General features: G+C 36.4%; 1 protein-coding gene across 1 annotated transcript in view; it reads left to right on the top strand.

Annotated features, from left to right (window-relative positions):
• Nucleotides 1–26,308, top strand: part of NCAM2 (neural cell adhesion molecule 2) — a 231,197-nt gene that overhangs the window by 167,274 nt on the left and 37,615 nt on the right. Inside the window, exons 10-11 of the mRNA XM_048951225.1 lie at nucleotides 10,502–10,689; nucleotides 13,722–13,818. Of these exons, the coding sequence (XP_048807182.1) occupies nucleotides 10,502–10,689; nucleotides 13,722–13,818 (285 nt within the window). The remainder of the gene's footprint in view (nucleotides 1–10,501; nucleotides 10,690–13,721; nucleotides 13,819–26,308) is intronic.

Here is a 26,308-nt window from a genome sequence, read left to right on the forward strand (position 1 = left end):
ATTGGATAAAAATGAAAGTTCATTGAAGCTCCTTTAAAATTTCTCTACAGTTCTAGATCATATCTTAGCCTATAGGTAAAATATATTGTTTGATTAAGTTTATATAGCCATTATGACTTAAAATTCAATACTGTTGTGGTTTTGTGGTTTTCTGTGTTTTTTTTAATTCACAAGGGAGTTATAGAATGTGTTATATTTTATGAAACATAGGCAACAGAAAATGAAGAATTCATTAGAAGCACAGAATTCATACCAAAGGTCCCAACAAAATTTCTGTTTATACATTTTATGTCATTTTAACATCTTTCAGGGTGAAAAGATAATCTATTAATTTAAATATTCCAATATGTCCCAATTGAATTAATGTGAGGAGTATGGCACACTTAATTTGCAGTATGTATAGAAGCAATCTGTGTGTGAAGATGGATTAGCATATTGTTTTGATCCTGAGTTTATGCATTAGTACAAACACTTTTTTGACACAAAACATTGCAGTTTAGAAATGTGATAAAAACATTTTTTATATTATTCTATCAACAGATTATTTTTATATATAACACAAGATTTTTTTTTTAATCTAATGTAAAATGAAATTTATAAAACTGGAATCTCCAGTTTTGAAAACTTGAACCAATATGAAGTTTGAGCCAAGTAACGTGGTTGGTTGTTTTTTTTTTTTTTTCTAGCACAGGTGTTCTTTGAATACCAAAAATAGAAACATTTTCATACCAATGAGTGTCCAGTAATTTTATAATGCAGTGCTAGTATATTAGAGTGATACAATGTAAGTCTGTCTCTGTTGACATTGTGACTGACCCCTTAGAGCAGTTTTAAATTTGTGCTGAAAGTAACTTTGCATCAGTGTGTGAAACTGCAAATGTGGGTTGCTTGTCTCACCTAGGCAAAAAAAAAAAACATCTTGTCTAATGGCAAAGACTTCTGCCCTTTAAAATAGTGTCCTCAGAGGACAGGGTCTTCATTCTGGCCTCATCCTCCATCAGTCTCGTTTCTGTCATAACCTTCTGTGATGAATCAGTCTTATCAATTGATCTGTCAGAAGATGATTCTTATCACTCTTTCCCCATAGCGTTTTCTTGCCAAAAATAGCAGAGTGCTTTTCTCAAAGTGCTTTTTTTTCCCCCCTTTTATGTGTGAGTGTTTTGTTTCATAGCAAGTGCCGTAGTTACCTTTCATTCATCATTTTCTTTTATAATTAGCAAGTAAGAAACTTTCACCTAAAGTTACATGTTCAAAAACTAAATAACTGATTGGTCTTCACAGCAAAAATGGGAAAAGAGGGGAATTTTTTGAGATTTAGTGAAGTTGGTATTGAATAAGTGATTTGACCTTCTTTCTATTGATCTTTTTTCAGTATATTGTTTATATGAACATTGCTATCAGGGTTGCTTTTTTTTAAAAAATACTCATTTACGAAATTACAAATATGAAAAATCATGTAATTTCTATGTAATTGATTTCGATTTTCTTCTCTTCAGACTTAGTTTTGAGATGAATCTTCTTTCAGGTTCACTCTTTGCATAATCACTAGTAGACTATTCTATGAGAATTTTTATTATTTTAATAACATTCTTGTATAAATTTCAGTATTTTACAATTAAAACATAAATAAAGAACCGAGGCCTATTTGTACGTATTGTTCCATAGCTCCTAGACATGAACAAATGATGCACCTAATGCTACTCCATAATATCAGTAGTCTTCTTTATATGTGTTTAAAGCATTTGGTAGTTTTTGTTGTCAGGAGCGAAGGCATGTTCTTGGCACATTCTCAAACGACAGTGCAGTTAAACATCCCTAATGGCGACACAAAGTGCCCTGGTGTCACTGTCTCATCCTTCACTTACTGTCCTCTATCAGAGACTTAAACTGACAGTGGGATTGCACAGAGTTTCTGTACTTTATCCTTGTTCTCTGTTGAGGTTGTTTTTGATGATAAGAGCAGTTCTCCAGGACAGAAGGAGATTATCAGGTTTGATACCATCTGGGTGCAGTTAACCCTGCCTTTTATCTGAAGTAAATGCTAGACAGCCATAAATTGTTTGGAGCCCAGAGGCACTTCAGTGATTTCTCCCCACAAAGTCATCGTTGTGTTCAGTTCTGTTTGTTTTTCTTTATATTTAATATGTAAAAAAACCAAGTACATGAAAAATAAGGTATCGTTCTTAATATGGTTCATTAATGAATATAATCAACTGCAGTTGTTGATTATACATATGAAGCTGAGTATTGGGTGTTATTAACATTAATCACAATCACTACTGCCAATAATAATAATAATTGAATCAACTAATTTTTAAAAAATTAGATATAGCAGAATGTACTCTAAAGGTGGGGTTTTAAAAGGACTGAAGGAAATAAAATGTATAAATCCCAGTGAATTACAAAGTGATTTGTACATACAAATCAGGTGCCTTTCCATGTTACAGTTTTAGTACAAATGTTTGCATTTCTATATGGTACTGTTGTGGTTTTAGCTGAGATATGTTTGTTCTGAAAATATATACTAGAGATATAAGGGAATCTTAAAAATCACAGTATAGATTGATTAAAAAAAGAAAATTTCTGATGAGAGAGCGCATTGTTTCTTGAGTGTTTTTCTACAAATTATTCACTGCAGTGATTAGCATTAGAGAATGAAAATGCTTAATTTTGACATATTAGATACGATGGGTAATCTATCTTCAGGTATTATTCTCAGTAAGCACGCATTACTAATTTGGAAAAGATTTAAACAATCCAGTAATGATTAACAGACTACTATTCCTACAAGCAGTTCTCTGCTTGCCCTTAAAGTTATCTCTTCATCGTGTTTCAACTGTCATTAACACAATCAGAAATATTCAAACCACTTAATTGTTTACACCTAGGAGCAGGCATGTGCACGCTACAGTAATACACTTGTATATCCAGTCACTCTATATCACCAAAGGGAATTACAAGTTCCTTTGGAGAATATATCCCTTACCAGCAAAAACTTTCTAAGTCATGTTGTTTATAAAAGGCTGTCTTTTCTACCTACTAGGGAGCCTAGCCTAGGAAGCATCCTAACATAGTTTTTCATAGCTGCAATTACAGGTTTTCACAGGTTTCAGTTCCATTTGAAATTCTCCATTCTGCAGTTATTAAATATGCTGTAAGGTCCAACCTCATGGTAAGCTAGTGTTGTGGGTAATAGACTATCAATCACAAACATATTACATTTGGTAATATGGTACATTTTTATATGAGAGCAGCCACATGAGTGGTTAAAAAATATGATTTCTTAGAAAACAATTTATGGAAAACATTTAAGTAATTAATAATTTCACCCATAAAAGAGAAGATTTGCTTACTACTGTTCTTTTTGTCCAAAGCTGAATTTTGTAGTTTTGTTCCTTATTACATATCAACATTTTTTCAGTTACACACACAAAAAAAATTGTGTAACAGTGCAGAATATTATTTATCAGTAAATTAACTTTTGCAGTATTTATTATTTTACTGCTTATCGAAAAGTCTTTTTTTTTTTTTCTTCCACCTCAACTTGAAATCAACCTCTTTACTGTTAAATTAATCAACTTTTGCTTTCTGAATAGGTTAACCTTTTAGGCCTTCATTATGTTAGTGAGCTGTTTTGCACTGCAGTTATTTCAGATGCTTTGGATTCTTGCTATTTAATTTATACCTTTGCAAAAACACATTTTTTTGGGAAAAAAAAAAAACAAAAAAAAAAACTTAAAAGCAGACTGAATAAGTTGAGCCACAAATTCTACCTTACTTCAAAGAAGGAAGGCTTTGAATTAGTGAAAATATTACTGTGGGTAGTACATCACAAAAGCTGTAGTCTATTTGATTCCAAATAGAATTCCAGGTATGTACTGATACTATAAATTCTACAAATATGATCAGGGTATGTACAGTTTTACTACCCATGTAGTCACCAAATGTTTGAAGTTGGATGGGATTGCCTTTTGTCCTGTCACTGGCACCACTGAAAAGAGCCTGATTCCATCTACTTAGTCTGTCCATTTGGATATTTGTGTACATTGATGAGATCTCCACTGAGTCTTCTTCAGACTCAGCAGTCCCAGCTCTTGGGGACTCCATTACCACATATGAATGATTATGGTCTAGTTTGCCCCATCTTGTTATCACTACCTGAGAACAATGCTGGTAAATATATTTGACCTTGTGAGTCAAGGTCAAGTGAACAAGAAAGTGAAACAAAATGCTGACCTATTCTGGAAGATTTTCCATCTTTTGTAAGATCTCTGTGGTTTTAGTTGCATTTCTTCTTGTTAAATTTACAGCTCAAATGAGAAAAGAAAGATGGTTGAGATCACTTGTTAGCATCATGAAATATATACTGTTATTGTAGCATAAGTTTAGGGCTCAGGAGTGACACTGGTTAAGACTTAACTTTTCCTTGTCTACCTTTTGTTCATACATCATAGAAGTAAATTTGGTTTGCTGTTTCAGTAATTTAAAGGGAATCAAATAATTAAATGAGCAAAAATGAGGATTGTTGCATAAAGTCACTTGGCAAAAAACGTTTTACCAAGACTGCCTGTACTGGGCATGGATGAATGCAGCTTTGTTTTCTCTTTCTCATTCTGCCACAATAAATGTAAAATGATAATTTATTCATCTATACAATAAATCAACCTATTACTTAAAGCAGTAATTTCCATTTTGAAAGATTTTTGGCTTATGTGCGCCTACAACTTGTTAAAATACCACGTTCACCTCAAGAATATCTCTAATATTTTTTCCAAATGCAGCTCTGTATTACCTGGTCTTGCTGACATTACAATGTGCTTGATGTTATTTTAAGTAGATTTTTAATACCTTGTTGGCTTGAATAAAGTATTTTGAATTTTATTCTGTTTCTTTTCAGATTTAGTAGTTTCATTCATGTTTGCATAAACATCTTTACTTGCCATCATTATTTTTCATGTATTCAACTATATAAGTAAAGATTTAAAATATATATATTTTTTAAATATTTCCTTCATCCTCATTTTGCTTCACGAGTTTTTGTTGTAGGGCTAAAAATGTTAAATAAGTGATAGTAAGCACTGAAATTTTAAACTGTAGTTTTCATAATTTGAAAATTTAATAGAATTTTACAAGTCATTTTTTCCTAGATAAAATCTTTCTTTTTTTGTGCTCAGAGGATCTTGAAGTGATTGAAACATCTGCAAATGTATCACCTACCTGGTATGGATCTCACGCACCACAGAACTTACCCCTGACCTGCTTTTTCTTCACATACTGGGAGCATAGGGCTAAAGTAGGGAGGGAAACCAGGTGAGTTTGAGAAATCTCTACTGAAGGTCTGTGGGTTTATAGGTATAGGCTTAGGGAAATCAACCTGTTGGAAGTTAAGTTGGATTTACAAGGTAGTTTCAGCAGTGCTATTATTATTTTTAAGCCGTTCCTAAAAATTTCATGGTGATTATTGTTCTTTTCTGGACAATAATGACTGTAAAGTGAAGTGAAAGCTGAATTCCGGTACCACATAGGAACAACTATTATGGTTTTGGGAGTATGGGATGGACAGGGAGAGCAAGAGAGTGGAGAGGAAGGGGAATAGAGGAAAGAGATCAACAAGAATCATATTGTGGAGCTAAGGATGACAGGGAAGTACAGAATGTAAAGGTTGTTGAATAAGAAATATGTAAATATCAGAAATACGTACAACTCACAAGATCACAGATTTTCAGACATTAGTAAATCAGGAAGCTAAGAGTTCAGATTAAACTTAGTGAAACTAGACCAGCTGAAGATATCAAAGTGCTACCTTGAAAACTGTATCCCAGCAGTAGCATAAATATTTTAGGCAGTTTTAGAGGATTTTAAACAGATTTATCCATTCACAACATATTTTTCTATGAAAGTGGTTTCTTTCTTTTTTTTTTTTTTTTTTAAGTGATGAACCGAATACTTTTTCAACATGCCAAGTGAAATTCAGCAAAAAATACATTTAGATTTTTTGTGTCTGTCAGCACAAAGCACCAGAACTATGCAAACATTCATTGCTCATAATTTGTTAACGTCTGATGGTACTGTCATAAAAAACACACATTGCATCTAGCAGAACAATACCTTATCTTCATTACAAATGATTTTTTATCTATTTTTATGGAGATGAAGAAATCAGCATGATGTTTGGGTTTAAAAATATGATGTTGTAGTCAAGGTAATCAGGGACTAGAACTTGGTTGCCCTTCCTAAAGCACTTACTCCTACTCCTTTATAAACTGTATTATTAGTAGATAGTCTATCTTACTATTGACTGCTATGTGTTTTATTGTATGCATTTGAAGAAGAACCAAAAAGGGAAGGGGAAGGAAATAATTACTGTGGTCAAGGAAAGTACTAGATTTGTTAAAATATCGAGTTCTTGATGATGAGAAATATATGCCAGTGTTAATAGAATAAGAGAGAGATTTCCAAAAATGTAGTACAGGAAACATCCAGCATCTTAGGCCTGACAATCCATTATGTATTTTCACTGTGGGATTTTGTAAGATTAATTATTTGAGGAACAAATACCAAAAAGTTCGATAGCATATGCTTTTAAATGAAGTACAAATTTGATTCTGCTCACTACTTTGCTATTATGGCTGTCTGGACACATGCACTGAATCAGTAATCTGCCATATCCAATTTTTTTTTTCAACTTTGAACATACACCAGAACTGGATCTTTGAAGTTGTTAATTGAATTATTTTCTGGATGAGACAGATGATTTATTGGTTTGTCTTGAATCACTGTTCTCAGACATTATACCTAATACAAATGCCTACATGCCAGAAACAGTTTTCAGCATTTGCTTCTCTTACGCAATCTTCATACACTGTTTATGAGTAACGACTCTTCCTAAATGTTTTGCTGTGCTGTTTCTTTCCCATTTAGGAAAATGAAAAGTTTGAGCATAGCTGGTGCTCATTCCCTAATATTCTGTGCCATTCTGAAGTTAGAATTACGTACAGAATCCTACTCTAAAAGAGGATTTTGTTTAATTTCATACCTATATGGCATAGTGTGTCTTCATTCTAAGCATATTTTTAATTTGGATTACCTCATCTCTCCAAAATAATACTGCATGTTTTATCATTAAAGTTTATAACAATACTTACGAGCTTCATTGTTTGCCTGTTGCAACTGATAGGAAAAGTTGCTTTTGTATGTTTTGGCAGCATTTTTTATTTTTAGTGGAGTCATAAGGTTTAAGTGTAATAAATATCTGTGACTCAGTTTTTATTAAATTTGTGAACAAATGTTTTTTCAATGAAGTGCATTCAATCTCATAGTTTTGTATTTAGCCATTTAAAAGTCACGTATGTTGTTTAAACTGGTAGTATTCAATGGACAAATGCTTAAAAAGAATGGTTAATTTATGAATAGCCCTGAACTGATTTGTTGTCTGGCACAAATTAGTCCTGAGTTACATATTTCTATTTTTTTGTTGTTGTTGTTTTACCTTTCTCATCTATCTATTTTTATTTCTTATTATACAGTACATGCATTGCATTTAAATATCCTACATCACTGTATGTCATAGGATATTTATGTCTGTCAGTTATTTTAAAAGACTGAAGACATTAGATTTTAAGACATCAAATAGTCAATGTTATGTTTTCAAAATTTGAAGTGTTTCTTTTTCTGTTCACTGCTTTATGCTAAACATATTATGTGCTTCCCTTTGAAATGCCAATTTTGTAACCATTTAAGCCTGCTATATTACAGTTAATGATGAAAATGTACAAGAAGAAAAAGGAAAATCTCTCTATAAAACAATTATCCCCTTCCACTTCAGCATTTTTATTTTATAAGAAATACTACATTATCTTCTATACATACTTAAATAATGATTTCCAGACTTTCTTCTTCGTATGAAATACCATTCCAGTTATCTATTACTGACTAGTGAGTTTAAGATGATTTGTCTGAATAAAACCATTAATGTTTCTTTTCTCTTCACTGGATCTATTAACTACTGGGGAAATTACTGAAAAGCCTTTTTTTCCGCAAGGCTTTTAAGAGGGACAATGAAAAGCTCATTTTGTTTAGCAGTGCTTTACATTTGGGAGTTGTTGATTTTGGTATATCTTTATTTGAAGGACTTCTAGCACTATTTGTAATTTTGAATGTTAAAACTGCTGTTAGTATGTATAGTCGCATGTAAATAACAGCCCAAAACTTGTAAATTATTCTCTTAAAACATAAACAGATACTGTAAGCATCCAATAAAAATCTATCTTGAGAAGATAGAGCAGTTTAAAATGAAAGTCCCTGTTCTTCTAAATGTATGTACAGCAAGAGTGCAGTCCTTTTTTACGTGTAACACTTACATATGATATAAATTGGCCAAATGTATACTTAAACCCACAGTCAGCATCAAAACATGCAATTTTACCTAGGGAGGAAAGGTATTTGGGTTCCGACAGAGCATCCTTACATCTTCCATGTTCATGCCATTGTTCATGGACAGAATGAACTTGTCATGAGAAATTATACATTATGGAGGATAAAGCTTATCTAAAATCTGTTGTGTGGTAACCACATTTTGTGTCTCATGCACACTATGATGAGATTTCTATCCATACATTTGTCACATTCAGTACAAAAGCTGTTTGCCAGGCACAAATCAGTTCACGAAGTTTTCCTTCAAGTGACTCCTACTAAATTATTTTCTAGAGGAAAAGTCAGGAGTTGGACTTTTGATACTCTAGCGTTCCATACTTAAGCGTAAAACAGGCATATGCAAAGGTTTGGTGGTTTTTTTTGTTTGTTTGTTTGTTTTTTTAAAGGGAGGTCCTATGTTTTGAAATGTCACATCCAGAACACTCTGCAGTACTCTGTTCTTTGCATGATGTTTAGATGCTGAAGTACAGTTTTTAAAGGTCTATGAGAATCAAAGGGCAGTAGAATTTCTTGCTATAACACTTGAAAAAAAGGACGAGCTTCTGTGTCTTGTAAATAAAGCCATAGTCAGACATACTTTGTTTATTCAAAATATGTTGATTGTGCTTATCAGTGTAGCAGGTTTGATTTGTACTTGGAACTGGTGAGAGTTCTCTTGCAAAAGCCTGTAATATGCATGCACCAGCAGTATAGTAACATCAAAAAGTTAGTATTGCAGAAAGGCAAACACATAAGGAAGTTGAAAACATGCACTACAGAAAGAAGAAAGTAGTTTTACGTCATTCCCAAAGATAAATTTTACAGTTCAATTAAATACGCTCTGTTCTGGTCTTTGTTAGACTTCTAGAAATTTTCTAGCCTAAAGTTGAAGTAATTGTGAAGTCTAAAACACAGCTTCCTGAGACAACAGGAAGCATTTAAGATTTTTTTATTAAAACAGGTATATATGTAAATATTTCAAGTATTAAAAAGAGATGCCGTGACACCCGTTTTAATTGATAAATATCCTCAAGAATTGTGTTAGTTTCCCTCACTTTCAGTAATATAAAGAATACTTACGTAATACTCTTAAATATAATAAGTGGGATTAAAATGAAAAAGACACTTCAAAATATTCAGTAGACAAAAAATACTGTTTTACCCAAGACAGAGGCAGAAGAGCAGGGAAAGAATCACTCCCTCCCTCTCATTTTCTGGAGGCCATCAGGGTCTTCAGGAAACTGTGTAGAGTGGAAAAGCCTTGTCACTGCAGGCACTGTGATCTCAAGATTATAATTAGTTCACAAACCAGACATTTTCTCTCTATCTGATTCATTGTTTAGCTACATATTTAATATAGCCATGTACAGCCAGATTTGCAAGGAAGATGCACCATTTTTTTATTTTCAGTAATTTAGGTTTTGTTAAGGAACCGGTACGAAGATTATCTTAAATAGAAAGCGTGCTGATGTGTACAGTATTTTACCTGAAGTTGGTAGAATACATTGCAATATTTTAGGTATTCTTTTCACTTTTTTTTTTTCTTCTTGGTCTATTCACACTGCTAATCATCTTTAGAAGGATTTGATAAGGTATATGCTAATTCCAGTAGGAAATTGGTGAAGCTCCTAGATATCTGTGAATATTAATAGTGAATGTAATTTCTGCATGGCAAAAGTGGACACTATAAATTCGATCACCAAACAACTTATATAAGTTTTGTAATCCAATTACATTTGTCACAGAAGAGTCTTACTAAAGAGTTTCTCATCCTTGGGAAGAAATAATCTTTGTCATTTCTGAAGCATATCTTTCAAGGGACTGATGTTGCCTAATATTAAAAATAATTGATAGGTCTTCTCTTTCCGAGAATTTCATCTGAAACAATTTCAGTAGAGGAGAAGCACATGAAAATTAGGTCCCTAGAAACTCAGGATTGTATTCTGCTGTTATCATGGTTAGTAATAAATTGAAACAGAATTAAATTAAACTTTCTAAAATGTTAATGCTTCAATAGGTTTATATAGCTTGTTTTACTGAAACAGTTAACATATTTGTGTATTACTTTTTTTTTTTTTTTTTCCTCCAGATGCTCCAACGTTTCTGTCAAATCAAACTGTGTATTTCTCTTGGGAAGGCAATCCCATCAATATAACATGTGAAGTACTAGCAAATCCATCTGCCTCAGTTCAGTGGAGAAAAGGAAAATTAGTTCTACCAGTAAAGAATACAACACATCTGAAGACCTACAGTGCAGGAAGAAAGCTGATTCTAGAGGTAAGGCTTAAAATGGAAATCAGTTCAGTGAAATTAGCTAATTAATTTCTTCCTCAGTGTGGCATCATTGCAAGTATTATACTGTGTGTGTACAGGTAAGATTTGCAATCTAATAAGTAAAGCTCTTCAAAATAAAACAAAAAAAGTTGAACTGATTTATCTCCACATTTCTTGTGAACAGTTAGGAAATAAACCTAATTTACATAGCTTATATTAAGGATTCACTGGCACTGAATGTAATTTGCATTTATGGCAAGTAAATAATGGCGTAAGTATAAAATTAAACCATCGGGTTGAAATTTAAAAATTAAGTGACATAATGGAAGATGCTTGGCATATAGAGAACTATGTATTTGGCTTCAGTCATGACTGTGAAGGAAGGTAAAGTGGTAAAAGACTGCAGTTGATTTGGTGGTTGCAGAGGCACTGGAAAACAAAGAACTATGTTCCTTACTTTTACGTTAAATGTACACTTAAGAAAATAAAACCCTAGAAAGGCAGAAGACAAAGAATGAACTTAAATTTTCCAGCTACTCTATTATCTTGAATAAACAATAAACTGCTGAACAGTAACATATGGCAAGCCATGGTCCTTAAATATTTCATAGAAGAGTGTCTGTAACCATTATTTCCATTTGTAGTCTCACCTGTTACTGTGACTAGACATTCTCTCCTCACTGAATGTGAGAAGTGTTGAGGAAATTAGGTTTCTCGGTTGCCATAAAAAAATAGTTCACAAACTATAGGATTAATCCTATAGAGGGGGGACGTACATCAGATCCCAGGTGAGTGATGTATGGTGTACTGAAATAAAGTCTTTCTAAAATCCAACCAATGAACTTCTTGAAATTAACTATCTTATTTTGTTGTTGCTTTCAGAAAAAGCATTACTTGTAATAGAAATGCCTAATTTTCCATGAGAAGTTAAGTGATTGTCTCAAGGGAAATTGGGGCAGAGGAGAAAGACAGAATGTGCATCATTATGTAATACAATGTCAGAAGAACATAATGACACCAAATTTTAAAATAAATGACAAGCTGACATGCATATATGTTGATAACTATTCATTTGTCTGATGAAAAATAGTCTTTGGTATCAAATTGTATTCTGCTTTGTGGAGTCCTTACAGAAACTAACTGCAAGTTTTCAGATCTACATTGTGTTGTGGGAAGAAGAAAGCAAGGAAATATTCAGCCATTCTAATAATTGATTCTTTGATTTGCCTGAGATGGCATAGGTAGCTGAGTTTACTCAGGTTATCTGAGTCTTGGTAACCATGCATGGTATGTACTTACCTCATCGCATGTGGGGTACATCATATTAACATTAATCTCTCCTAATGACTTTTAAAAGTATTCTGGAAGCAGTCTGTTAGTTATTGTGATTTAACTGATAATGTCATCAGCGTAACCTTAGTAATTCTGGGGAAAAATAAAATGACAGGTGACAGGGCGAGGGGGAATGGCTTCAAGTTGCACCAGGGTAAGTTTAGGTTGGATATTAGGAAAAACTTCTTTACACAAAGGGTTGTTAAGCCCTGGAATAGGCTCCCCAGGGAGGTGGTTGAGTCATCATCCCTGGATGTGTTTAAAAACCATTTGGATGTGGTGCTCAGGGGCACAATTTAGTGGTGGGTTGTTAGGGCAGTATGGTTACGTTGTGGTAGGACTTGATGATCCTTAAGGTCTTTTCCAACCTGAGCAATTCTATAATTCTGTGATTCTATGACATTAACTGATGTAATTTAGGCATGAAGTTTTGGCTACCTGATTCAAAAATTAAATTGTACAGAGAAAAGAGGCAGTTAGAAACTTCACATTTCCAAAGTCACAGCTTTCCATGAAATAATCTCTACAGTTCCCTTAAAGAAAATTTTGGACTGTCACTGAAATCTGTTCATTTATATAGATTGGCACTTAATCCACCCTTTGGTGCTATTTTGGCATATCAATACAGACTTATATGACATATCAAAAATATTATTGAACCTCCAGTTAACTACAAAGAAGTCAAGTTTACAAAGATTTTATGATACAGTTTGTCTTCCATTTTTCTTCTTTTACTCCTCCCTGGCAACTTATAGGTATGGAAACCCTTCCTTTTCCATCTTTTGCTCAGGGTTTTGCTAATTAAAAAAGAAGTTGAAATATCTCCCTTTCAGGTGGGGAACTCTGGTAATTTTTACTAACAATTTGCGCACAGGGTATAAAAATGAAGATGCTTACAACAACACAGTCCATCATATTGTTGTTAAGCATGTATGTAAATTAACAGTTGAATTACAAGTTCTCTGTTCTTCGTAAGCCTTGAACAGACATTGTATATTTAAAAAGACATAGTCTTACCCTTGTTTGAAGTTGATCTTTAGAGCTCTTAACTTAAAGGAAATCTTTCAAGAGGCTTTACTTAACAGCACAAATTATTCTTTACATCCTATAGTTTTTTGAGTTCTTTTCCCGTTTTCTATCACCTGAACAGTTGGATGGGCTGCATTTCCAATAAGACCCTAACTTACTGTCATATCCATTACCTTTTCTGTCTCACATACATATTAACCTGAGTTTATAGTTGTCACATACTTGTATCTTCTTTTTTTCTTACTGAATGTCTAGTATGTTGGGAATCTTGTAAACAATAAGCAGTAAAATATGATCCTTGCAGTGTTTGTAGGAATCAGCAGATTTCAGACCTATCATTGCTTTAGTTCAGTCCAATACAAGCAAATATTATCTATCTTTGTGAACAAACGTTCAGTTTATTAGATATTTTTCTTTTTTGTTCAGAAGTGAAATTATAAAACTGAATAATGTTTCCATTTTTCATTATTTAGTTTCCACATTTCTTTTTGAAAAGAGGGAGTTTTACTTGAAAAATGATTAATTTAGATCTGTATTTTGAGGAATATCCTAGATAGGGTAAGGTAAGAACACATCTCAATGTTGATTACACAGAACTTGTTTGCATTTCTGATATTTTAAAAGAAATATACTTGATTAAAAAGTAATATTTACAAATTGTATTCATTTTAAAGATTGCTCCTACATCTGACAGTGATTTTGGACAGTATAATTGTACAGCTACAAACAGAATAGGAACAAGATATCAGGAGTACACACTCGGTCAAGCTGGTAAGTTATAACTGTTCATTTAAGTTCATTTAAACCTTTTTTCCATTCTCATCACAATACACTTCAAGACTTTTCTTTATTTTGTTCCAATAGAATGCTTACAGTTAATTTTAATGCTCTAAAATTAGAATAGCAGTACAATGTAAAATAAGCCAGATTCCTCAGAGTATGAATCTTTTTTAGACTGAATTTTAAGCCCCTCTGAAAATTGAAAAGAAATCTAGTAAAAACAAGGGCAGATTAGGAAAGACTTTTCCCTTTTTCTTGCCTGTATTTTCTTGAGAAATCAAGGATGTCAAAAAAGTTCAGGGAAGACTTATTGTCATTTGCAGTTCTAGTTATTTAAAAGCAGAATTTGACCTAGAATGATAGATTGGATTAATTTAAGCTCAAAAATATTCTAGAACCAGTTAGAGAGTTTCTGAATATTTTTAGGTCCATCTATCATTGTTCAGAGAAATACAAAAATATTACTGTATATTTGTGGTTTTTGCCAGAATTAGCTGTTAACTGAGAGTAAATGAGAACTTCTTAGCTTTTCTTCCAGTGTTATTTTGTTGTGATATGGACCAATGCTTGTTCAGCAAGCTTTGAGGTCTCCCAACATGTTGATCTGCATTCCAGGTGATGAAAATTGTTACAGTTTCAATGAATCTATGGAGTTACAATGTAGTTTGTAGTTGTAACAGAATTTCAACCAAATGTTTTACATCCCTTGTGATGCATTATCGATCATGGATCTTCAAGGTCATACTACTCTGCTGACTGACAGTTACACTTGAAGGGTAGAGATAGAAATAAGGATTAGAGCATTTCCAGCCTTTTTTTTTTTTTTTTTTTTTTTTTAATTTTTTACAATCTTTATTGTTTCAGCTGTAACTTCTAGTTATATTTTTTGAAATAAGAAAATAAATTATTTAGACCCATTCTAGCAGGACCTTTTTGGGTGCATTGCTGAAATGTGCGTGTCTAAATATAGGAAGTCTCTCTTATACTACCTAGTATTTTAATTTTTTTAATACTGCTCAATAGGGTAATTATCTTCTTTTCATTTCTTAGGAATTATAAAAAACAGTTGTTTATTAAACTTCTTAGATATAAGCAATCACATCTTTGAAATTTATTTCCATTATCTGTAAGGAAATAGTTACTAGCACATCATTTACCATGAATGCTACACTTTTTGTCTTTTGATGGTCAAAATGACTGAGCTTCCTCAAATAGGGAAATACATTTTTTCTTTTAAGAAACAGCAGATTTTGATGTGGCAAGATTTGTGTCATTCAGGAGATCCACTCCCTTTTTGAGAACATTTTTTTAGTTGCTCTATTGCAGATCTGATCATCCTTGATAGCTACATATTACTAATGAAAATATACTACCACTTCCTTTTGCATGTAAATATCCTTTGTGTCAACTAAAGTCTAATTTTGTACAGTAAATTATTTATATTCTGCTTTACAAAACTCTCTCCCATTTAAGGACAGTCACGTTCTAACCCATACTCAAAATCTTTTTTGCATATGTGTAAGAGAAAAGAATTTCCAGAAGAGAACAGGTTGTAGAGTCTTCATTCATGATCATTTAGCTATTTTGTCCCATTTATTTCAGTGGACCTACTTGAAAACTGGAGTTTCTATAAAAAAGGCTAAAGTTAGGACTGTAACAGTTCATCAGTACTACACACGGCTTTAAATGTATAAAATGAATTATTCCTGTAATGTTCAAAATTGAAGTAGTAAGAGAAAAGCTCTATAATCTATTCTGTCATAATTTAAGAAATAGGCTCAGCCCTCTGAAAACTCAGGCATGATTTTGTAAATATTAATGACTGACATAGGATTTGCAGAGCTGCATTAAATTCATCAAACTAGAAAACTGCACCTAACCCCCTAACTTCAGTCAGGTTACATCTATTTCTCTTCAACCTTGTTTTCTCTTTGAGTCAACACATGCATCTCTTGATTGAGCACCAGCATTTCCTCTGTCTATCCTGGTGCACTAAGTGCTATGTTGGCCTCTGGAGTATCATCTCTAAGGTTTGATACGTGCAGGGATTCACTGGAAGAGAAAAGCAGTAAAAGGGCAGTATGAAATCTGCTTAGGGTGGTTTCTCAGTTCTTCTCAGAAACAGAAAGTATGCCAATGGAACTTTCTTAAAGCCATGAACAAAGATGTTGGGAAATGCTAGGAAAATTCCCTCTGATGTCTTAGCTCCTGGGACAAAAGAAAATGATAATATGATGCAGTTGTGCCAATGGGAACAAAGGCAGCCAGATTCTGCTATTGCTTTGCATGGGCTTTTTCTCATAAAGATGTGTATACATATGATAGCATCTCTGTAGATATTTTATAAGTATTAAATGATTCCTAGATTTGCAAAACAGTAACGTCAGAACTCAGTGATACTACGTGATGATTTTAGCTATGCATTTATTTCCTGCTTTTATAAATAATTGATCTTAATACAAAACAATTTTCATCATTAATTGAACAGTAACATGTTATTTTGACTATGCATTTTATTTCAGCTAAGTCTCACAAGAGAGCCCCTGGAAATGCAAATGAGAGCAAATAACTGTCATTTTCAGATTGTTCTAGTTTTCAAACAGCTTACTATTCTCTATTTCTACAGCAATTCATTTAAGACTTTTCAGTCACTTCTACAGAAGATTTATCAACTCTTTAGAAAGTTATTTATTGAAGTTATTAACAGAGGTAAATTAATACATATTTAATGAAACTAACAGATAAAGAACTATGGGAAGTTACTGTGTTAAGCATTAGCTCTATATGGACATTCATTTCATATGAAATGAAATAGAAAATAGAATAAACTCATATTCTGTAGAAATTATTGTGAACACCTACCCTTAATATATCATTTTGGTGTAATATTTGTATGACGTTTGAGGGTTTCAGGACTCCAGTATTCTAGGTACTACTTACAGTAGCATAATTTTCTTCCTAATTTTCCTACATCTACTGTTTTACTCCAGTAAATTAGGAAATCTTAATGACTGATATTTCACGTGTTAAAAAGCCTATAAAATCTTCATGCATTTAAATACAGCCTGGATTTCCATTGGCTTTGATTATAAGTGCTAATGCTAACGTGTAATGTACTTTTATAGTGGATCTGTCAGGGAAAAATAATTACTATTTCTAGGTGGGAAATATTATTAAGCAAAGTATCCCGCTACAGTAAATTTTACAAATAATGATCATTTTACAAAATTGTTTTCTCTTAAAATCCTTCTGGAATGACTTGTTGAATGTTTTGTTCCATTCTTCTGCTTTGGTTGGTTTTCAGCAGATTCAAACTGCTTTTTTTCGTTGTTGTTATTTAATTAAATGCTGGCTGAAAAGCAATCATATGGCACAATACTGTTATCTTTATTTCCTTTCCACTCCTCAAGAAATTAGGCTTATTATTGACAGAAGAATGTTTCTTTCACAATTTACACTTGCCCCTATGCCATGTTGTATGACAGAGGAACTATGCCTGTTCGCTCTAATTTATACAAAGCTGCTAAATTAGCCAGAACTTCAGATATTGTCATTTAAATCTTTCACAATTGAACATATTCAGAGCTTCACAGTGAAAGGTTCTGACCATTACTTGCAAAGTGCTGAGAATCTTCAGTGCTTATTGAAGTCCTATTTAGGTATGTTCAGCACCTGAGTGGTGGGGATCAACTCCAAAAGAGTGACATACTCTTTCTTATTGCTTAAGCATTTAAATCTCTTTCTTAGTAAGTATAAAATACAAAAAGCACCACAGTCTTTTTCATTTATTGCCACTGCAAATGAATTACCTCACATCACATCCACAACTTTCATTTTAGAAATCTACTTATACTCTGTTTTTTCTTCACAACAGGCTTAGTCTATGACAAGCCAGGTGAGCTTGACAGATTGTCCCAATGGCTTTCAAAGCCTGAGGTGAGCACAGATATTCCTAGATTTACCCAGATATAGTTTAGTCATAGTTAATGTGAATTGTCAGTGTTTAGGGAGATGGTATAACAAGTAAAGCATATTTCATTTCTGTCATGATCTCAGTATTGTTATTTCAAATGCATGGGAAAGATAGTAATTGAACTTTACAGAAGTCCTTTAACTTGTTTGTTGTTTTTTTTTTAGCCACTTCCTGTTCAAGATATGATAAGGTTGACCCATAAGTGACAAAAACTACAGCATCAAATTTAAAAGTTTACTTATCTGAATTTTTGATGCTGGCACTTTGGGTCTGGTTAATGGATGTTGCTCCTCGTTTCTCCATATATTCCTGTTTTCACACAGGCAAAATAAAATCAAAGAAGTAGAACTTTATTTTCCCTGGAAAATTACGTAACAAAAAAGCTGTTCTGTGCCAGAACAGTGCTTTTAGATCTTACTGACATTTTTTTTTTAGGATTGCTGTTTTGTTTTGTTTTGTTTTGTTTTGTTTTGTTTTGTTTTGTTTTGTTTGTTTGTTTTTCTTTGGTTGTTATTTGTTTGGTTTTTGCATAAATTGTACCTTGCTGCTGCCTAAAGCCCATTTATTTTCATAAAATATAGACAGATCGCAAATGCAGATCTCAGTCCTATAACTTGCCATGCATGTCTTCTGTAGTAGCATCAACTAAGGTATTTTACTGGAAAAAGCACCATAATATTTTCAATGAGCATGGAGTGAAACTGTTAATAAACAATGTGGTGGGTGGGTTTTTCTATTTTTTGCTTTGTGTGCATGTATTTTATTTTTATTTACTATTTATGTATTTATTTGCTAGCTGTGGTCCAGTTTTCTAATCCATTCCTTATTTTCAAGAACCCTCAGCGATTTGATTAAATAAATCTGTTGTAGCTGTCACCAGTGAAAGGCATCAAGGCAGTACTCCTCATCTCTTTCCCTGCAGTGGTCCTGATACATTCAGTATTTAGACATAATTACTTTCCCCGAGTTATACAACTGTAAGCTGCAGAACTGTATGTAGTAGGAACATGTTGACAGGAGATAAGGAGAAAAGAACTAACTGGAAGATAATTCCTGACCTCACAACATACTTCCACAACCTACTCCCACGCCATTACTTCTTTCTTCCATTTTTACTGCTAAACTCTCAGATGGAAAATTATTTTCTTCCACAGAACTATCAAAGAAATAGCTTGAAAAAAAATCTTTGGTGATAAAGATTTGGTCATTCCTTAAATGTGTTGGATAAGCCATAATAGACTTGAAATAGTATTTGCATGGCTGTGGAGATAAATACATACTTACAATTGTATGTGTATTTTTTTTATTTTTTTACTTGGAACTAAACCAAGTCTACTTAATTTAGGCCAATGGATCACAAAGTTCACTTGTGCTAACGTGCTTTATGCGCTGAATACAAAACGTATTAAGTGCAACTTCACATGTAATGCTATGGGGTCTTTTTATTTTATTTTTTTAATTAATACTTTAACATCATACATGAGCTTATTTTTTCTGCAGTATATTTTCTGCTAGAGCTTATAACATCTAATTACATCTTATAACATCTTATAAGCTATCTATATAGCTTATAACAGAGTATGAAAAACTAATCACTGCCTAGCTAAACTCTTTAAAGTTTTGTTGGTTAGTTTGGCTTTAAGGGGAAAAAGAACAGCAAGCACCCACTTGTTCTGCCCTTCCACATGCAGACTAAAGCATATACAAGCAGTCTTGCAGATTATTCTTTATTTGTGCTAATCATTGAGACAGAGCCCCACAATTGTAAAACATTATCATGGCAATGCTCCAAATAATTTCAACTGATGTGACATACAGTTCAAATGCTGAGGTGTAGATCAGGACCAGAGGGCTGTTTACTTTGCATGATGAAATTTATGCTCAGTATAGAACTACCAAATTGGATTCAGTTCATCCATGATGAGCTGGATGATCTTTGGGAAAAAGCTGCAATTGTACATAGTCTGAAAGAGATAGTAGGTATTTCATTCTATCCCAGCAGAGTTGCTATTACTTGTTCGATATTTTGGCTAGGAATTTGTCTCCTTTTCTGTTTTCTTCTGGTGATTCTTTACTGAAAATAAGATGCTGATACAGTTCAACTTTGAAAATCACATGAATATTGCCTACACATATGTGGGTAGCCTGAATCATGAATGCATATCTGAAATAGTATTGTGGATGCATTTCACAATGAGTTCGAAACATACTGCATTATGCTAATTGTCGCCTTTGTTTCGGCGACCCTGACTGAAGTCTCCTTGTGAAAGTGTTCCGACAGCCCCGGCCAGTTTCACACGCTTTTCATGACACCAATATGGTGAGCGGCAAAATGGCATTAATTGCAGGGAGCGCATCCTTTTTAAAACTTTTCCCCATGCCTTAGGGCTACTACCATTATCTCTGACCAATGGACATGTGGCATCTATTGTTTCCTCCTTATTTGGTCTAACCTGTTCTTCTCTCTTATCTTCAGGCCATTTGTTGCCATGGTTTCCCAGGGGCCAAGGGGCCCCTGTCGACCCTGTTCGACTGCCTCAGCCCATTCAGCTAACTACATTTCCCCCTCCCTAAGCACAAGCCAATCTACTATAACCTGAGAGGACCCTAATCGCGTACATCCCGAAATCCCCGCATTACACCTATACATGCCATTGTCCTCTCAGTTAAGTGTTGCCCCGTTACATCATAATGCGCCAAATAATCCTACCCTAATAACCCTATGACCTATTAATATAAAAATCCTAATGTCTTAAGCGTGAGTTCTACATAAAGCTATATACTGTATTCTTAGATGATGCTATTTCAGCACAAACTATACTTATATATGTAATATACCTATATATCTATGTAACTAATATAATGTGACTATAAGCGTAATGCATAATGTTAGACCTAATACAACTATAGAGTTAAATATGGTTAAACATCCGTTACAGCGTGTACGCGAACCCGGTTACAATCTTTCGAGAAGCCTATGGTACTTCAAGTGTTGATTGCTTAAACGTTATTGCAGACAGTTGATGAAGCAAGATACACAAATTAGACGCAGGCTTTTCACCACTGAGCAGGGGGAGGTCCTATCCCGTCACATCCCGAGTACTCGCCTTCTTCGCCTACCACAAAATCTCTCCCATGCTCAGTGAAACCCTGCTCTGTTATATCGCAAAGCGCCTGATAGTTCTACCCTAACAGCCTAGAATAATGCTAAACCTAACGCAACTACGACCAGATGTAGTACAGAGTTAAATATCCCTGTCGCTGTGGGGGATCATCCAAGAAGTACTTCCCACAAGTGGTGTTCTCCGTCCTTCTTTACTCTCTCTAGGACGTGATGTATCTCTTCTGTGTCATGGTGAACGGTGATCAAGGTTTTCTGTCCATTGTCTCTGACGCGTTTCAGCAATTGGTGCAGGTCGTCATGTTGCAAAAACTTCCTTACCAAGTTCCTTCCTTGGTAAGCCAAAGCGAGATTCATCCCACTTGGAGCAGGTGATAGGTCTTTAATCACCGTGTAATTATCCTGAAAGAACTGATGTGATGTCGCCAACACTTAATAATTAAAGCCACATCCTACAATACTAGTAAAGTTATAGACAGAGAGATTAGAGTGATTGCTGATAGCTCTAGTGGCACTATCTATGCCCAATATATACCAACATTGTCTCAGGTTCCTGTTGGAATGTACCTCAAGAATAACAAACGTCTGTTCAATATCAAGGCAGATGTCTCAAGCCTTGAGAGCATTGCTCTCACAAACCAGCTGTATGGAATTACTTGTTCTCCAGGCCTCAATCTGGCCACCTGTCCATGAAGGGAACCCATTCTGATGCCCACAGTGTATGCTGCACTGGCTTAAGCACCATGCACATCAGATTTGTTACACGCGGAAAGAGAAGGCCTAATGCTGTCAGGACTTCTAATGCACTTAAAGCGAGGAGTGATTTCAATCCCTGTTTCTCTGCACAATCTATCAGGTGTGTGATGCCTTTCAGATCAAGGAGTACCCCTTTATCATTCCCTACTATCAGGAAGGTCTCTAGTGCTCTTCCTTCCTTTATCAGGCTAGATCTAAACTTCCCACAATCTGTTAGTGCATCTCTCTTAACTCCCAAATGCAAATTCACCTCTCTCCTTTTGCTATCCTTTTCAGACACAGCTGGAACCTGAGGGCTCCGCACCTCCCCCACTGTGCCCATCTCCCTTTGATCATGCACTGACTGTTGTAGAGGCTTCTGATTGGTTGCATGCGCACTCAATCCTGTAAAAGGATGTGTGGGTCGAGTCAGTGGGTCTGAACACTGTGGCAAAGAGTGAGTCGGGAGACTATCGTTATTTCTTTCTCCATTGGGTGTAGCCTGAGCAGAGGGTGCCGGCCAGACGCCACCTACACCTTCAGGTGCAATTAGGGTGGACAGTGCTGGCCGGACACTATCATCCGAGCATCTGTAAGTTACATCGCTTCCCTTTCTCTCTGCTGTTTTTTCTTCTACCGCCTCCTTAACTTTTGACCAATCCGTACCCAAGCCGTGCCCGCAGTTCCCACCCCCCTGGGTGTTACTGCATTCCACCTCCTGAGAGGAGACAGCAAGTGTCCCATCCCAGCTCACTTCTCCCCCTGCCCCCGCAGGGGGCAGATTACACAGAGACAGCGATTGTTGTGGATACAGCGGAGGGGTTTCAACGACCTTGCATTCCCGCCCTTTAGCCGTTTTGCAAGATAAAAGCGCAGACAGTTGAACGCCTTCTTCTACTTGCTTATGTGAAGCTGAAGCCGAGAGGGGGGGTGAAGTGGGATGCCGAAGGTGCTGACAAAGGTGCTGACAAGATGTTAGTAGTCATAGCTGAGGGCATATTTACGGTGTTCTCTTCCTCAGGGGACCTGCAAGAAAGTACGCTCCCCGCACAAGTAAGCATGATCCTGCCCAAGGGGCGCTCTCCCACTCCCATGGTTAACGCCACCGTGGGCGAGGGGCTCACTGGGGTACGGGACCCCGACCTTGGGTAGGCAGAGTTGCATTGTCTGGCCCATTTGGTGTTCCGGGGGAGGGGCCCTGGGCCTAAGGCACCCTCCCATCCTCGTTTCCCTGCGGCACTATGACAAACTTCCGACATTGGCGTACAGTGTGGCCTAGTTTCCCACAGGCCTGACAGATCTGGCCTGGTGCCGCTTCTCCCTTCTGCCTCTCAGGGACTTGGCACTGGGCTCTGAAGTGACCAAACTGTCCACACTTGAAACACGGTCCCCTACTCTGATCCTCCCTCATGGCCATCGCCGCTACTAACGCTGCTGCTAATCCCTCATTGGTGAGGGGCGTTGTTCTCTGTTTCTCTAGTACATACCTAATGATATCTCCTGGAGTACTGAGGTTGTCGGGAGCGGCTCGAATAAGATCCTTAACATTTTGGTGTGATTTCTGTTTAAGACAATCCATGATTACTGCATTATGGGCAATCTTTGGCAGATCTGAGCCTTCTACTGCCCGAATCAAGCGACTGGCAAAATCCGAGAATGACTCAGATGGACCCTGGGCTACCTCTGCCCAGGGAGCAGAAGGTTCAGCTGTCCTGGAGAACCTTCTGAAGGCTGTCAGAGCTGCTTCTGTGGCCGCCATCAGCTCTCCTGGGCGAAGGCGTCTGAACTGGCCTTCAGGGGAACCTATCATCCCTTCCCCATACCCTAACAACCGTGTCAGATTAGTTATCTCTCCCTGTTCCCTGCCATTTGCTGGGTGTTGTGGGTTACATGACGCTGCTGCAACTACAGCCCTGAGCTGTGCCAACCACTCTTCCTTCCATAACATATACTGCGCTGGCTCAAGTATCACCTGCATGAGGCACTCTATATCATATGGAAGCAAAGGTCCCGGCACCATAATTGCCTCCAGTGCAAAAAGTGTAGCGGGCGATCGTAAACCCTTCTTCCCAATTGTCTCAGCGAGGCGAGTTACTGCCCTTGGGTCTAAAGGAACCCAAACAGGTCCCTGTCCCCTGATCTCTACAGGGAATGCCTTATAATCATCCAAGAGCTCCGCTGCTCTCATCTCCTCCCTTACCCGGCCCCAATCGATAAATAAGGCCCCTTTCCCCAAGTTAGCTGGGACCCTGGCCGTTTGGGAGGGCGGAACAGGTGGTGGGGGCAGAGCCGCAACCATCAATCGCTCGGCCCCTGAGGGCGGAGCTGCAGCCAGCAATACCTCGGCCCCTGCCCCTACCCCTACCCCTGTAGGATCCTCCCCCTGACGAAAGCCATGCAAAGAGGGGTACTGGAGAGGATACGGGGGCGGAGCCGTCGGTGATGATGGTGACTCTTCCTCCTTCTTTTCCGGTGTTGGTGTTTCTGGCATGGTCGGTGCCTCCGGTGCCATTTTATCTTGGGGCAGATCCTTGAAGGGGTTAGAGTCTCCCGGCCGCGGTGACCCTCCCCCGCCCGGATCCAAACCCAACAGATCTCTGGCAAGGTTTTTGGCAGTCTTTTCTTCCCTCGCTGCCTTCAGAGCGCTCCGAATCAAACCCCAAAATTTAAGCACCGACGCCCCTTGGGACGACATAGCTCTCTGAGCAAGCGCTAATGTCAAAGAGTCCCACTTGCTGGAGTCATAAATCTCATAAGGAAAGGAAAGAAGTCCCTCCTTTACAAGAAAAGAAAGAACGGTACCCACCTCCTTCTTAGAAGGGGCGGTTTTCCTGCAGTACGTTTTACAAACTTGATATAGTACCTTAATGACGGATTCCATCGTCGCCCAGGGAATTCAAACCCTCCGCGACCTTCCACCAGCTACCAGCGCTGCTCTTAGCCCCAGGGGATCAGCCCCTCCAGCTCTTCCGCCGCCTTACCACGGCAGGCTCCTGCGTCCGTCCCGCAGCCGGCTGTCACACTTCCACAGGTGAGACTACCTCACACGGGGCACCATTTGTCGCCTTTGTTTCGGCGACCCTGACTGAAGTCTCCTTGTGAAAGTGTTCCGACAGCCCCGGCCAGTTTCACACGCTTTTCATGACACCAATATGGTGAGCGGCAAAATGGCATTAATTGCAGGGAGCGCATCCTTTTTAAAACTTTTCCCCATGCCTTAGGGCTACTACCATTATCTCTGACCAATGGACATGTGGCATCTATTGTTTCCTCCTTATTTGGTCTAACCTGTTCTTCTCTCTTATCTTCAGGCCATTTGTTGCCATGGTTTCCCAGGGGCCAAGGGGCCCCTGTCGACCCTGTTCGACTGCCTCAGCCCATTCAGCTAACTACAGCTAATTATGCCAAATATTTTATTAGATTTTCTCTGGAGCTTCAGTTATTGCCTATTTCGAAATGCAACCATATCTTGATATGGCATAAATCATACATGAATCTGCATTGGAGAACATGAAGTTTCTTTAAGGATGTCTGCTTCCCAATGCCATACTTCAGACGTTTAATCATATTCAGACATAAATACAGGGAAAAGAGATTTCCTTAACATGTTGAAATTCAAGCAGAGTGGATATACAAATAAAGTGTGTTTGATTCACATCATTGACTGAAAAATTGTTTTGATCTAAACTGAAATACCAGTGAATTGACTCATAAAACGATCGTACAGAAACTAACATGAAACTAATCTCAGTGAAATTAAATATTCACTCAACCTTATAAAAAATAATTTGTTTCTATTTTCAATTCTTTTAACAACGGAAAAGGAAACAAAAATTTTTAGGAACTATTTGTAACAGTATTGGTATCCACAGCAGCTTCTAGCTCATAATTAAATGTTAAGGCCATTCATCTTCTTTACTGGTGAGCCATATTCATCTTCCATATGGTTGGTATCTGTATGTCTCATACAGTACTGTGTCGCTTCATTTTGCTATCCTGGGCTGCTTAACTCAGATACTAATGCTGGCTTTTTGCTGCTTCTGTCAGAACAGGACAAGAGGAGTGTGTCCACGGGATGGTTCTTAAGTTAAGTGTGCTAGCAGGAACAAAACTTAGTGTTCTTAGCTGAAGGACAATCTGGAGGAGAGAAGTCACAATCTAGTATTAATTCTTATCCTCTGAATTTGAGATCAGTGCTTATTTAGCATGCAACTCATATAGCTCATTCTTCTGTATGAAAAAAAAACCATGGTTTTTGAACATGCTTTCCTTTTCTTGAAAAACAAACTTTTGATCAATTTTGGTTTAAATTGTGGATGTCTTGATTATCTAAGCAAAGCATCCTATTAGAAAAGATTCAAAACCCAGTTAACTGTTCTCCTAGACACACAGAATACTGTGTTACATTCTGCCATGCCCTGTCTGACTGTGAATATTGAATTCCTTTATGCACAATAATGCAACTTCCATAAGAAAAGTGGACTTTTCCTGCAACATCCTATATCTGGGTGGTAGGAAAGTTTCCTGGAATGCAGAAATGTCTGGGGGTTTGAATCCCTCAAGATGACATTTGTATTCTGCCCAAATTTTAAATTTCGTGGGGCTATTTAGTTGTGTCCACATAAATAAAACTATGTTGTTTTTAACCCAAC

The sequence above is a fragment of the Lagopus muta genome, chromosome 1 (assembly GCF_023343835.1).
Source record: "Lagopus muta isolate bLagMut1 chromosome 1, bLagMut1 primary, whole genome shotgun sequence".
In the NCBI taxonomy this organism is placed as follows: Eukaryota; Metazoa; Chordata; class Aves; order Galliformes; family Phasianidae; genus Lagopus; species Lagopus muta.